Below are 14252 nucleotides of genomic sequence, written 5' to 3' on the forward strand. Positions count from 1 at the left end.
TGGGGGAAAGAACATCCCATTCGTTGACTGACCCGAGGGAGGAGCCATTCCTATGCATCCCTATCGGCGGGGGAGGACATCCCCACCTCAAGCCAATCGCGGAAAGCAAATGTACAAACAAAGACGGTACTAGCAACGGACCCAGAGTCGCGTAACAACGAAAGGCCCAAGTGGCCAACACGTGCGTTTAATTTATGACCCCTGGTCTCACGCGGACGACGACCATCGACTTCGGGAACAATGCGTCTTTGAAAAACGTACTTTCCAAGGACTCGGCAGACAGAGTTATTTATCCGAAACTCTCAAGGAGTTGCGCTTAATGATGGTCCCGAAGACGATGGTCCAAGGGTGTGCAATTTGAGCCTCGAACCCTCATAAAAATAAGAAAGTGCTGGCCTCCTCGAGACCCTTGTAGAAGTGTCCCGAGGACTAACGGTATTTTACAGGGAATTTTCCATGCATGTCATAACAAGTGAAAATATCAGATAAAAACATATTGCAAGTTATTTTATATTCCTTTTTTCCATATTAAGATCCTGAAAATTATGAAACTTAACATCGCATGAATATTCGTGGAATTTTAGTCGCTATGGAAATGTAAATAGCATAAGTTTCAAAGGAAGTCGCCTGAAAAGGTTAGATGGAGAGGACGTTGAGGGTTTAATTATTTCAAGAATCATTCCTGCAGCTTTCCTTTGACCCAATTTTTTATCTACTTAATAATCGTAATACGAAGGTACATATACATATACATATAGATGGTATTATCGAATTTATTTATGAAAACATAAATGTTATGAAAACCAGTAAAATCCTGAAAGATAAAAGTTATTTTTCTGAACGTTTACCACAATGGACATGTAACCACAAATTCTTTCTTAGAAGCACGAAATATTCCTTTCCCGTTTCTACTACAGAAAATGTGCTTTGTCCTTAATTCCTTAATTCCTTTAACTTGAAGGATAGGAACGTCTTCAGCTTTATGCAAACCGCAACGGATTCCTTGAATCTATGTCGTATTCAGTATTCTGCATTGATTCAACATAAATAGTAGAATGGACAATTAATATTGCTATTAATTAGAAAGTACGCTCATATTGTGTTTATCAATATTCTAAACAAGAACAATGGTTTTGCGAATACTGTACAAAACAATTGTAGAAAAAATGGTGGTGACTACATAATTGATTAATAAAAAAGTTTACTTCAATGTTTTAATTTATATTCAGTCAGTTGTTTAGCATGTCATTTGAAAAAAATAACAACTTCCTAAAAATCTCTCAAAGTCGAAGCAATTTAGCTAAGGAAACCAAAATTGGCAAAACTTTGAACTTTTCTGATTTTCTTTGATTTACTCAAACATATAACAGCAAGATTAGTGCAATAGACTACATAGTAGCTAAAGACCAAGAAATATACTTTAAAAACCTAAGAAAAAAAATTAATTTTTAAACTTGGTTCGAGAATAGTGTCACACGCACACGACCGATGTTGGATGTGGTGAATATAAGAGGTAAATGAGAAGAATTCGGGAATCGGTTGCGGACAAATGTTTCGGTTAAGAACAGTGCAATCTCTTCGGCAAAACGCTTTTATTTATATACAAAAATCACAAGTTAAAGTATACGTAATATATATACTATCGACGCTCGATACGCGTCCTCGGAGCTGCGATAGCGTCGTCCTTTTTTCGCGTTTTACGTGTGAAAGCAGCGTGCGCGCATGAGCACGATCCTGTCGTAAACTACCGAACAGTGCGCATTACTTTCGTCTATACAGGTAAGATAAAGAATCTCAGAAGTATATAGTTATTATATATCGGCTGGCTCGCGCCTTAATTTTTTTTTGTTATTTATAATCCTAGATTAATATACCACTCTATATTTATTTTTATGGTTTCATTGGAGGCTTGGGGTCGGTTCTGTCCATGGCAAGCTGGCTCGAAATCAGGTCACGTTTGAGGTATAGTTGGGCTGTTTAACCTGTGAAATAGAAATTTCATTGTTAGAAAAGTGTACTTACTACCATTCTTGATAAGAATTTATTTTGAGAAAACTGGAAAACTGTATCCTTCACATTCATGATCGTATTGACCCTTAACGACATTATCATCCCCAACATGCAACGCGTCTTTCATGTTTCTCTATGTTCTCTAAATGTTAGCTAAATAAATGATCACAAAATCTTAGCGACCATTTGGAGGAAAGAAGATCTATTGAAAAAGAGTAATCATGCACAAGTTCTGAAAAGAATGATTAAGTTTCGAACATTTTTGAATTCTACATTTTGAAAGCTTTTAACCTTCGTCTTTCCTCGTAGTTCACATTTAACTAATTTTCCGGACTATAGAGGATTAAACTAGTTTGATCTAAACTGTACTAAATTCAAGGATCTAATAAATGGCTCAAATTATCGTACTATCAAAAGTGATATCGAAGTCGCCAGCTCCCGTAACATCAGAGCTTAGTAGGGTCTAGAATAGAGGATTTGCGGACTAGACTCAGTAGGGTCTAAAATAGAGAACCAGAGAACCAAAAAGGATGCCTTTCGAAGGATGTGTGACAGGATTTTGGCCTACGTCTTGAACAGGGATGTTTGAAACTAAACAGAACTGTCGTCGGGTGTCCTGTCGTTCAGCACGGAGATGTTTATAAATAGTATTGAGTTAAACTTGGAAATGCTAAGCAGCCCTGGCAATTCCATGGCAAAAGAATTGAGACATTGTACTGTAGGATTTTGCTATCTTCTGGTAAGAGGACTGCGTTTGACCGCTCAACACTTACTCCAGAACCATACAAGGATAAAGTCCCCATTCGCCCAGGAAAAATTTCCAACGTGTGTAAATATGGGGTTAGACTTGTGCCCCAGTTCAGAAACCAGTAATTACCAAGTGTGGAAGAGTTACAGAGCAATTAGTGATTAAGACGACGAACCTCGGGCAGGTGGTCGTTGACCGCCATCGTCCTCCTCAGGATGAGCCGCGTTCCACTCGAGCGCCCTTTGGATCTCTGGCGGTATTGGTGGTGCCGTTGGGATGTGAGACCCCTGTACTTGGAAACCATTCTCATCCGCAACCCACGAGATGCTCACTTGCTGACCATCCGGCGCCACGTAGGCATCCTGACCCTGTGAGACCACCGGCGTCTCATTGTCTACTTGCTTCGGCTGGCCTGATTCTTGATGACTGATTCCATTACTCGTCTCGAAGCTGAAAAAATGATCGAACAACTGATTACAATCGAATAAACTTAACCTCTAACTCGGGATGACGAGTTAATTCGTCATTTGCTCCTTCAGAAAGTTCTCATTCTTTTTCTTATGCAACGAATAACTCTCTCGCTTCATCGCGTCATGGTATCCATATTGGAACAGTAGTACCTCGCTCGTTGCACTTAATGGAAATTGACTCGAATTGAGGAGGGAAAGTTACCCCCCCCTCTCTCTCTCTCTCTCTCTCTCTCTCTCTCTCTCTCTCTCTCTGCCAGTACTGGGTTAGTCACGTGACATTGTGACAAACCCGGCAGAGACGAAACGTCGTAGAAGGGGAAGGCTAGAGTGGGAGACAAGTCTTAAGGCGTCTTTGCTCCGTATTTCCCCTACGCAGCCGTCACAATCCCCACCACGAGTTCCAGAACTTGAGACAACTCGTGGTGGGAGTTGCTAGTGTGCAACCAACGAGGATTCCGTGCAGTAAACCAGGGTGCAACGAGCGAGGCTCTACTGTGTTTCCTTGCAACGTTTGAGGCTTTGCTGGCTCTGCTAGTCACTTCTCCATGCCCTTGTGCATCATTCTGCCAATTTTCATCGAGCTGCGGATGTTTTAACTGAAGAAAAAGTTCTAAAAAATTCTTCAGGTCTTCAGGTCAGGTTTTCCCACGTGAAGCGTCTGTTGCGATGCAACGCGAACTTCTTCTACAGTGAGGCAGCTCTTTGAACTCCGATTTCACTTTTGAAGACGAGAAGAAGTTACAAGGAGCAGTTGTGCTAAAGTTGGAATGTCTCAGTGGCAGATCTTTGCAATTTGACGGAAAAGTTCATGTCCAGCCTTTGTTCTTTCCAAGCCGATGGTTTGATGAGCCACAACACAGTTCAGCTGAATTGTTTATAATATATATTGAGACATTTGCAGATAGATGAAATTTGGCAAACCGGTACACACAGGTACAGAGAAGTGACAGGGTCTGTGTTCTTTTTTATTGCACCTCGTACATTGTACTTATTAAACATTTTGATCCTGCGTTACGTCTTCGTGGGTGCTCACAATTGAAAAGACACGCAGTTAAAAGAATAGGAGAAATTATTGTTACGAGTTTTATACCATTTCTTCAATTTTATGAATCATATGATACTGTACTGTTCAACAAAATTAGCACACAATAATTTGGCACTGCCAGTTATTTTATAGAAATGTAACACTCTTTTACATATTTTGCAATAGTAATCATTATGCTATGCAATTATTATTTAAGCAAATAACTGAAGTGGATCTTGATACCCACTCGACTTTAACAGTTCAACCTAAATTCCACATAGAAGCAGTGATTGAACAGCACACCGTGATAAAAAAGATATGTTAAACATATAAATACTACTTCGAATATTTTTCTGCGTGTTTTTCCATCGTTAGGCTGCCTTTCATCGATCTGCATAATTTTCCATTAAGTTCGCTATTAAAATTTGAATGGCAATGTGAAGGCATTAATCAACAATTCTGCGCGCGCTATGCAAGAAAGGGCGGCCACATAATTAAAGTAGAAACATCAATATACGCTCAAACACAGTAGCGATTGGTTCAGCCTCCGAATAATAATGTACTTATGCAGAACAGAAATTACAGTGGGCGAGAATTGTGAATCACGTGAATAAGCCGGTGCCACTGGACTCGGATACCTATCATTTTCTGTCCATTGTTTTCACCTTGTGTAATTACTTTGCTTGCAGTTTGCCCGCAGCCGATGAATAAAAACAATACGCCGCGATTTGTTGAACAAGAAAATATCCAGCGAACATTTGTTGTCCTCAGCTTTTTTTCACTGCATTTTTATCGGGTATTATTGCCAAGAAAATTATTTTTCTACAAAAGAGTGTACACCTACTTCCAAAACTGTTACATTTGCTGTTGTATATTTGCTTTCCTTCGACTATTTTAATCAACTTCGGCGAAAATAAAAAAGCAGCTTACTTATTGACGTAATTGCCATCGAAGTTAACTTCGAGCTGTTGGGATGTGATCACCGCATCTTTGTCAGCGCCACCGGAAGGTCGTTGAGGTGCAGCTAATGATCCTGTCGTACAGAGTACGACCGCCACCAACACCTGGAACCATGTTATTTTACATCAGAAAGGGGAATTGGAAGGTCTCCTGAATATTAAGGCACACCTCGAGGAACAGAATCGCTGAAGCAGAAATTGAATTAACCCGAAAACATTTTATGGCGAGTACATATTAAACGCGACGTTACTTCAAAGCGAGACAAACCAGTTTGAAAATGTCTTGTTCCAACTACTCGATATGGATACGTCAACGGCAATTGAAAAATGTACAGATTATTTCAATGCTATGGAGACAATTGCTAGAATATACTAGACGTGAAAGTTATTATAAAAGTAAAATATCAAAAGCAATTTTCAGTTTTAATGCTTATGTGATTTCTAATGATTTGTGACCTATTGTACCACTCAACAGATAAAATGGTTTTTATCTCGCATCATCATTTACATATTCGCATACGCAATGAATATTAATTTCTTCGTCTGAATAAGCACGATTAGTCATCTTAAATTTATACAGAGTCTAAGGAAAGTAACTAAGAGATTTATGATCTCTTGAGAAGCTTGATTAGTAGACTGCGGGTTTTATGCATTTATGACAAAAGGATTACGAGAAATACAAAACTGTGGAGACGTTGCACGAATCTGAGAATGCTCTTGTACTATTTTGGATTTACTAAAATTGTTAACAGAAAAATACATTTGTATACCTGTGCGTTATAATTTTATTATTTTAAAAAAATCCTAAAGTCCTAAAGAGTTTTCTTTAAAACTATATTGTAGATATTATACTGGTGTCATCAACTTATTAAAATTATTACAAGTTCAAATCAATTTTTATTTATCTCCTGTTCGTTCCAATCGATGCACAAGTAAGTGTGGACATATAATAAATATAAATTTTCTTTCTCCTCTAAAAAATTATTAGAGTGAAAGAAAAAATTTGTATAGCAAGGGATTGAAAGTAGATCAGAGTTTAGACTATTTGCTAAAAAAATATTGGCTTTGGAAATGGTCGGAAGCTTGAAGGATAGAAGTTTCGGAATATCCCCGGGCGATCCTGTTCAAGCATTCCAGCTACAACAATGTCGGCCGCGTTAAGCCGTACCTTCCGCGTGTGCAATTATCTTAATCATAGGCCAACGATTTAATGAAACGGCAGGTTGCGATTCGTCAAGGCCTCCCGTGAGTCGCAGCCGAACGACCGACTCCAGCAGAGAATCAAGTGTACGATAGAATCAATGTTGATCTTCAACATTGGGCGTGTTATCCGAGGCAATTAGATTTAATTGGAACGTGAGTTTTCAACTTGCTCTTTGTTTCCGTGACTGAAAAGAGAGGTAGCGCCTGGGAAACCCGTGGACAATGGATGCTGACCCCTAACGCCGTTTGCAAAACCTTTCGTTCAAATATTCATAGAATTCGTGAAAGTAACGTCTCGCGCGGTGGCGTGGCGGCGGCTCTGCGCTGTGTGGAACGTCTCTGCAAAGGGCAAGCGAAGATGATAATGCCTAGAAACTGCACGACGCGGTTACATCAGTTGCAAATGACATTATGAAATACAGTGTAATGCTGGAACGAAAGTGGTACGCCGTAATGTGCTCGTTTTTCGCTGCACGTCCGTGAAACGTGTAATTTCATTCAAGAACCCCATCAGCCGTGAATCTGCCCCGCGAAAAATCCGAGCCCTAAATGTCAGGCCGATCCGATACCTTTTCGTCGTCATTCGCCTCCGGCGTGCCTACTTGCTATGCGCAAATGTACTCGCTTCGAGAAAACTTCACGCACAAACTAGATCTTTGGAAAATCGAATTTTTTCAATATTTTTTACTGTCTTGATATTTCACCCTTAAGTGGCACAGTGCTTACTCAGATTATAAATGTATCACAACTTCCGGAAATTCTATGTAAATAGATATCTTCAAGTATATCATTGAAAATTAAACAATTCTGGATTAGATCTCCGACCACTAACGATTTTACAATAATTTATTAAAGAACAAGATTGCATTTATTCAAAAATTCGTTGACTAATTCTTCGTGAGTGCAGCTTTACAATGATCTTGGATTAAAAAATTTTACTGGGTTTTACAAGTTCTACGATTATTGGAATTACAAACATATTTTCGTGAGACAGTTTTTAATCAATTTCTTTTTGAGCACGTATAAAATAAAAAGCGAGATCTGAATACTGTATTCGTGTCAATATTAAAAACTTATATACAATCTCTAGTGTTAAAATTAATTTACTGTTCTTTTGCGGGGAGCCTGTCAATTATCCAAATATTTGTCGAAACTATTGACACATTGTCTGTCTCAACAAGTGCCCTCAGTGTCAAAATAATTTGAAAATCATTTTGGTGAAACCTAAACTGGGAAGATAAAATTTATCTTGAAAAAATTAAATTCAAATTCAATGGACACAAACATAACACATTACGATTGAATTTATAGAATCTAAGTTAAAGTTCTTCTCAATAAATTGTATTTATACTTTCTGCAGTTTCAGACTTCACCCACCGATGTTTGTCGCAAATACATAAAATCCTCATTGTACAAATGATATAGGAAATGAAGATCTTGAATCTAATCGCGAGAGTCATTTCCGTGGTGCAGGCACAAAGGGTTGCAGACCGTACCAAAGTTTTTATTCATGTTAATGACTTTGTTCCTTCTTTTCAATAAATTGTACGTAATGCATCGATATTTTAAAATTTTCCCAACTTTCTGCACAGTTGCAGATTTCACCCACCGAATTTTGTCACAAATGCATAAAATCCACGGTTAACAAATTACATAGAAAATGTGTATTTAGCGTGAAGATCCTGAATCTAATCGCGGGAGTCGTTTCCGTGGCGCAGCGACAAATGGTTGCAGATCATACGAAAGTTTTCGTTCGAATAATCGGGGAAGTTTAGCTGGGAATCTGATCGGGCAAATGGTAACTGCTTAGGGCTTATCTTCTATAAATAGGATTAAATTCCAGCCGCATAGTTCCTCATGTAACGTGTTTCTGACCGCCAATCACGGGGAACGATGGAACGTGAATAGAACCTTATCCGGGACAAGATTTCATTCCCGTAACAATGTAATCGATATTTCGATTCTCCTTGACCGTATGACCGAGCTGGAACAAGCGATCACTTCCTACGTGTCGTGTACCCGCTCAGACAATGGAAGGTGCAGAAGGCCAAACGACGACGTGCGGTTAGGACGAAGAAGAAGTCGGAGAAGGAAAGAAGTCGGACAACTCGGGAAGATTCTCTAGCTGACACTTGTAACCGTTTCCCTTCTCTTTCTCTGTCGATATGTTCTTTCTCCTTTCGAGGCGCGAATGATCCTCGATCCGCGGGAGCACGCTGCTGCGGATCGTTTCATGCTTCTCCGAGCGCAATCCTTATCACCGAATGGAATCATGACCTGTTCGCTGAAATGCTAATTGATCGCGCGGCGGGTCCTGTCATTACCCGCAACGACTGACGAGACACGACAAAAGCGCGCGGCAAAATTTCACAAGTATTGCACGAAATCAACGAGAAATTACAGTCCTGGTAATGACGCCGCGTCCACTTGTCCTTTGAAACGTGCAATAAGACGGATTATGAAAGAGACGCGGCGACGCGTCTTCCTTCATTCATAATGTCAAACGATCACCGGTCATAATCGATCATTTTCGTTAGCTGACTTTTCGTTCGGTTCGACGTCTTAGAAATTCTACACCGGTTTAATTGTTTTCCTGTCTACGAACTAGCGGGCTTTTTCTTCGCTTTGCATCATCGTCTACGGTCGCAGACTTGTGAACTCGCTGTGGTCGCTCTTACAAAATAGTTTAAGCAAGATGCCGCATTCTTGCACTCTATATATGTCATTCGATTGCATAAAAAGTGTGTAATTTTAGGCTGCAATGCTCACTAAAATTATTTTAAAAAGAAATAAATGTCTGCTTCTGTATCCTACCGTTAATGCAGACAATCTTCATTTTGTATATAACTTCGAAGCCTAGTTATTAACAGCTAATATTGTATTTATCAAAATTGGAGAACTATTTTTTAAAAAATGACAGACAGATTTCTAAATAATTTATAATAAAACGAGAAGTCCAGCTCATTACATAAATGAAAAAATGCAGAATGCAACATCAAATTTCTACAACAACTTAACACTGGACTTTCGAGAGTGAAGGCTTCGATTGGTTACGTATCCATGAATATGCAGCTACTATGCACACTGCACACTTAGCAGTATCGTATGCAGCTCTAATCATAAGCTTCATTTACGCAATGATGTCGAATCAGGCACATCACTGAATTACAAACTTGCAATAAAAATATGTACACTTGCAACTACTATCTATGTTTTTTCTCTTATATAACATTACTAAAAATCTCTCGAGTATCGGAAAATTCCTTACTATGAAAAATCGATGCACTTTTCACACTGTTGCAATATATTTCATATACTATAGCAATCTTGACCGTAAAAGATAAAATTGTTATATATTCAAGTAGAGTTTGAACTCTGTAATATTTTCGATATTCATGTTTAATGAGCAAAGAAAAAGTAGTGAAGTTATTTTCCATCTTGAAATATTTCATCAATTCTATCAGTTGCATTGTTGCAATCGTAATCATAGCATTTAAATTCTCGATTGTATAAAAATGTACGTGTTATTATAATGCGAATCGTTGAAATACAAGATATATGGCTGCATTCAATTCCACCGGATTATCGATTTAGGTCAGTTTCATAATTACCGGCGCATATTGGGCATGGCAGAACAAACGAAACGATGCGAAAAATATGACAATAGGAATTCAGAACGGAACGGGCATGTGCATACGAAGGTATTCGGGATCCTCATCGGTGTCGCGCGTTATTCCCTCGCGATTGTCCTAGCTGCATAAAAAAGGTGTCGACACGAGCACACGGTGACGCAATCGCGCATCGTTCATCGTAATTGTTATGATAATTCCATTCTTAATTTCACGCCCCGTCCTATGTTGCCTCCCAGTTCGAATTCTGTTAATTTTGATTTTATGCAATCGCTGCGGCATCGCTAATGAACGTGTTCGAACGCCTCGGTTTTAATACCGCGCCGCACAGAACGGCGCGGCGCGGCGCGGCGTGGATCGATTCGCAAAGATACGAACGTGAAAAGAACAATGAGGATCCCATCGTAACGCTCTTTCAAAAGAATATCGTTCCCTACAATTTTATTTGCGGCCGATCGCCAGGAAATCTTGAGAAAGCTCGAATTTCCTGTTTTCGAGACCGATAGAGGCGAATGGAAATGTCACAACGTCGATCCCGCCATGTGACATAACGGTAATAACGATATTCTATCGACTGGTCGTAGAATTATCCTGGCGGCGATGCTGAGTAATTTAAATGCTACACGTTTATGGCGAAAGGATGGCCACTTCGACAGCAAATGGTACTTCTTAAGGTCGGAGATGCGCGACGAGCAAGCAAACACGAAAACACTATCGTTGGGTCACAAAATGCAGTTTCTGCTTCAAAATGTCACATCCCACTACTCGCAAGAAAAATTTCAACGACCAATCGAAATGAATGTTGCTTACAATGTTGCAATGTTGCTTTATAAGTTTCACTTTGAAAAATGTCCACATTCGAAAGAGTTCCGGAAAGAATGTTACTGAATTTATCATAATTCAATTTGTCTCTTCAAAAAATATCCTCGTGTAGTTTCATTCCTTTTCGTTTTATACTTTAATTTGATCAATCGTGTCAAGTGTATCCAATTGCAACACAATCATAGAAGATTGAACAATTTTGCAGCATTTCAAATACGAAATGAATTTTCATCCGAGAGACGTACAAAAGCTAATAAAAAGAACTGAATGATTCTCTCGTTCGAATAATATTATTATTAGACAGTGGATTTTATGCATTCATATTCATGACAAAAATGAGTTGGTGCCATTTAAAACAGTGAAAATTATTATTATCAACATATTGACTCTATTTCACTCCAGTTTGTTGCAATTCAGATAGAACATTTTTATTTTGCATACAGATCCGCTGTCTAATTATTCTGTATACAGTATATACAGTTATTACAACACAATAGTGGACAAAGACAAGATTTTACAATATTTAAAATTGGGAATGGATAAATTTTAAGAATTTTTAAATTATGTTCGCGCGTTGATTACGCTGTAGAATTTAGTTTCCGATAAGATTTTTCGCAAATTGCGAGGGAGGAAGGTAAATCAGTTCCACATTATCGGATCAGTAATACAGAAGGGTGATTATCGGCACGCGTAACTTTGTCACGTTAATATTGCGTGCCAAGCATTGAGCGTATGAGCTCAGCAGAACGTTAAAAACAATATTCTGCCAGTCGCATCGAATTTCGAGGATTTTTTACGGTGTGCTCTGGTAAAAAAGAATATTCCGTTGACGCGGGGAAACTCATGTTTCCCATTTATCACGCGCATTCTATTTTGGCAAATACGACGCCACGTTGCGAGCATGGCGAAACGTTATCGCGCGCACGCAGTGCGATGACATGAGAAGAGAAAAAAGGAGGAATGAAACGCGGTGTTACATGATTACGGATAAATCGCGGGGCGCCCGGACATTACATTTCGACGCATCATTTAAGTCTTATCTGGCGCGACGATTAGATTTAGATGTTTTTAAAGCCGGGAAAAGTCGACAGTTTTATGTATCACGCGACCCCGTGATACGCGACGGCACGGGGGAAAAAGTGGTGTCGATATGCGATCTGTCTCGGCCAACCGTATCCCAAAATCGAAAAGAAAATAACACGAAAAACATATGTACTATTATGCTAGGAACGTAACAAATATTGTGTTTCAAAGGATGATGCCAAATGGTTTTTTTTACAGTGCACTCACTTAACGAAATTAAAAAATTTTTCACTCAAATTAGTATCACCACCATACTGCCGATGTCACCATGAAATCAGATGTTCAAATTTTAAACATTTTTCTATGAGAAGTTAGTAATTTTGCAAATCTCTAGACTGGCAGATAGAAACCCAGAATAAGTTGGAACGTGGACTATGAAAGTTAATAATTTTGCAAATACTCTGCACTGATAGATACAAACAGTATCTCAGATTAGGTTGGAACATGGACTGTGAAAATTTAATAATTTTGCAACTTTCTAGTCTAGGTGTCAGATTATGTTGGAACGTGGACTATGATAAAAGTTAGTAGCTTCGCAAATCTCTAGACCGGTAGATACAAACAAGGTGTCAGGATAAGGTGGAACATGCACTATGAAAAGTTAATAATTTTGCAACTGTCTAGACTGATAGACACCATCAGTGTGCCAGAATAAGTCGGTACGTGGACTGCGAGAAGTTAATAGTTTCGCAACTCTGTAGATTGATAGACATAAACAGGATGTCAGAATAAGTTGGAACATGCACTATGAAAAGTTAATAATTTTGCAAATCTCTCGACTGATAGACACAAACAGGGTATCAGGATAAGCTGGAACATGGACTGTGAAAAGTCGACTATCAGCACGTGGTAGTCACGCGAATCCGTTATCTATCGAAGAGTATTGCAAACGCATTTAGCGAAAGAGAAAATGTATTCGCGTGAAGTGCCTAGGAAGACTATAGAATCATGAAAGAAAACTGACGATTTTCCTACCGGTGCTTATCCTGTGGAACCGATGGAGACCTGACTAGTTGACAAAACTAAGCCGCGGCGAACAACCAATTTTTCCGACCTGACCACCGTAAATCAATGATACCGCGGACTCCTAACACCGACGATAACTCACGGAGCCCGTGCTAACAGCGTTAACTCGCCGAGAACTTGTCTCTCTGGCCGATGAAAGCCAGATCTCGCGGACTACTGTTAGCCGCGTGTCTTACTGACTGAGCACCTACCTTGATAGTGAACATAATCTCTCTGTCACACGGACACCGGCGATGAAGCGGTTAGGATGCAGATGGGTTGGTACTTGTGCTTCTTCGTCAGATGCTTCGGCTCTTTATATACACGACCGCAGCAACGTGATACAGTGAAAGGGGTCATCCCTGCCCTCTTCACAATGCACTTCATCTGACCAGTGCATCTTCGGAAAAATGCTCTCAGATGAATCGTGAATAGGGACTTTTCATCGCTCGTCGACCAATGGACACCAAAGCGAGTCCAACGTTTTCCGCAGGTCGAATTTGATCGTTCGCCACCCGGAAATGTCTCGGAAATCCACGAAATCTAGACATCCTATAGAGAGGGACGAAGGCTAGGATCGTGTGTAGGTGGCTCCCGATTATGGCTGGGACGACGGGTTTCCTAAAACAGCTTTCAGGTGGGGCTACAATTAATATGCTCGACAAATTCAAAGGTGAGCAGCATTTTTCGTACGTGTTCTTTTTTATTGGACATACGTGTGATTGGTGTAATATTGGTAATACGCACGGTGGACTTCAAACAAATTTTATTCGGTTATGGGTTCGACCATTTTTCGTGAATCATGGGATTGCCTAATTTTTATGCAATCTTTAAAATTCATATAGTTATTGTCAGATTTACGAGTGTTATTATTAGACTGTGGACTTTATGGTGACAGAATGGAATAGTTCAAATCCGAAATCTTTGAAGACAGTAAAAGAATTTTAGAATATTGTTGCACTATTTCTCCAGCTAATTAGAATTATTACAATAAAAAATACATTTTTATTTCTGTTTCCTACAGTTCAGTTGACTTAGAAAGTCTAATTTATTTATTATATAAATTTATTTTGAAGTCATTAAAAGAGAATATATATTCACGTTTACATCCTATTTCATACAATTGATGTAGTATATTTTTATTTTGCATAATGATCCAGAGTTTAGTTATTATTAAGCTGTAGATTATTATGCAAACATTTTCTAAATTAACTGCAAGAAACAGAAATCAAATGTCAAATTTAGTTCTTTTCTCAACAATTTTAATAATTTTGTGTACTTTTAAATTCTTTTTATATT

General features: G+C 39.0%; 1 protein-coding gene across 1 annotated transcript; it reads right to left on the reverse strand.

Moving 5' to 3' along the window:
• Nucleotides 1–1577: 1577 nt before the first annotated feature.
• Cpr14 (cuticular protein 14) lies at nt 1578–13313 on the reverse strand. Its single transcript, XM_076438867.1, has 4 exons — nt 13166–13313; nt 5183–5316; nt 2934–3208; nt 1578–1982 (listed from the first exon to the last, which is right to left on the reverse strand). Exons 1-4 carry the CDS (start codon nt 13178–13180, stop codon nt 1978–1980), a joined length of 429 nt encoding a protein of 142 aa, XP_076294982.1. The 5' UTR covers nt 13181–13313; the 3' UTR covers nt 1578–1977.
• Nucleotides 13314–14252: the final 939 nt, after the last annotated feature.

Source organism: Lasioglossum baleicum, chromosome 15 (genome assembly GCF_051020765.1).
Source record: "Lasioglossum baleicum chromosome 15, iyLasBale1, whole genome shotgun sequence".
NCBI classification, from domain to species: domain Eukaryota; kingdom Metazoa; phylum Arthropoda; class Insecta; order Hymenoptera; family Halictidae; genus Lasioglossum; species Lasioglossum baleicum.

What these genes read in the sequence shown, in the direction of transcription:
- Cpr14 (XM_076438867.1), bottom strand. An exon ending in GATGGCAATTACGTCAATAA is followed by an intron (nt 3,209 to 5,182) that starts GTAAGCTGCTTT and finishes TCATTTTTTCAG; the next exon opens with CTTCGAGACGAGTAATGGAA.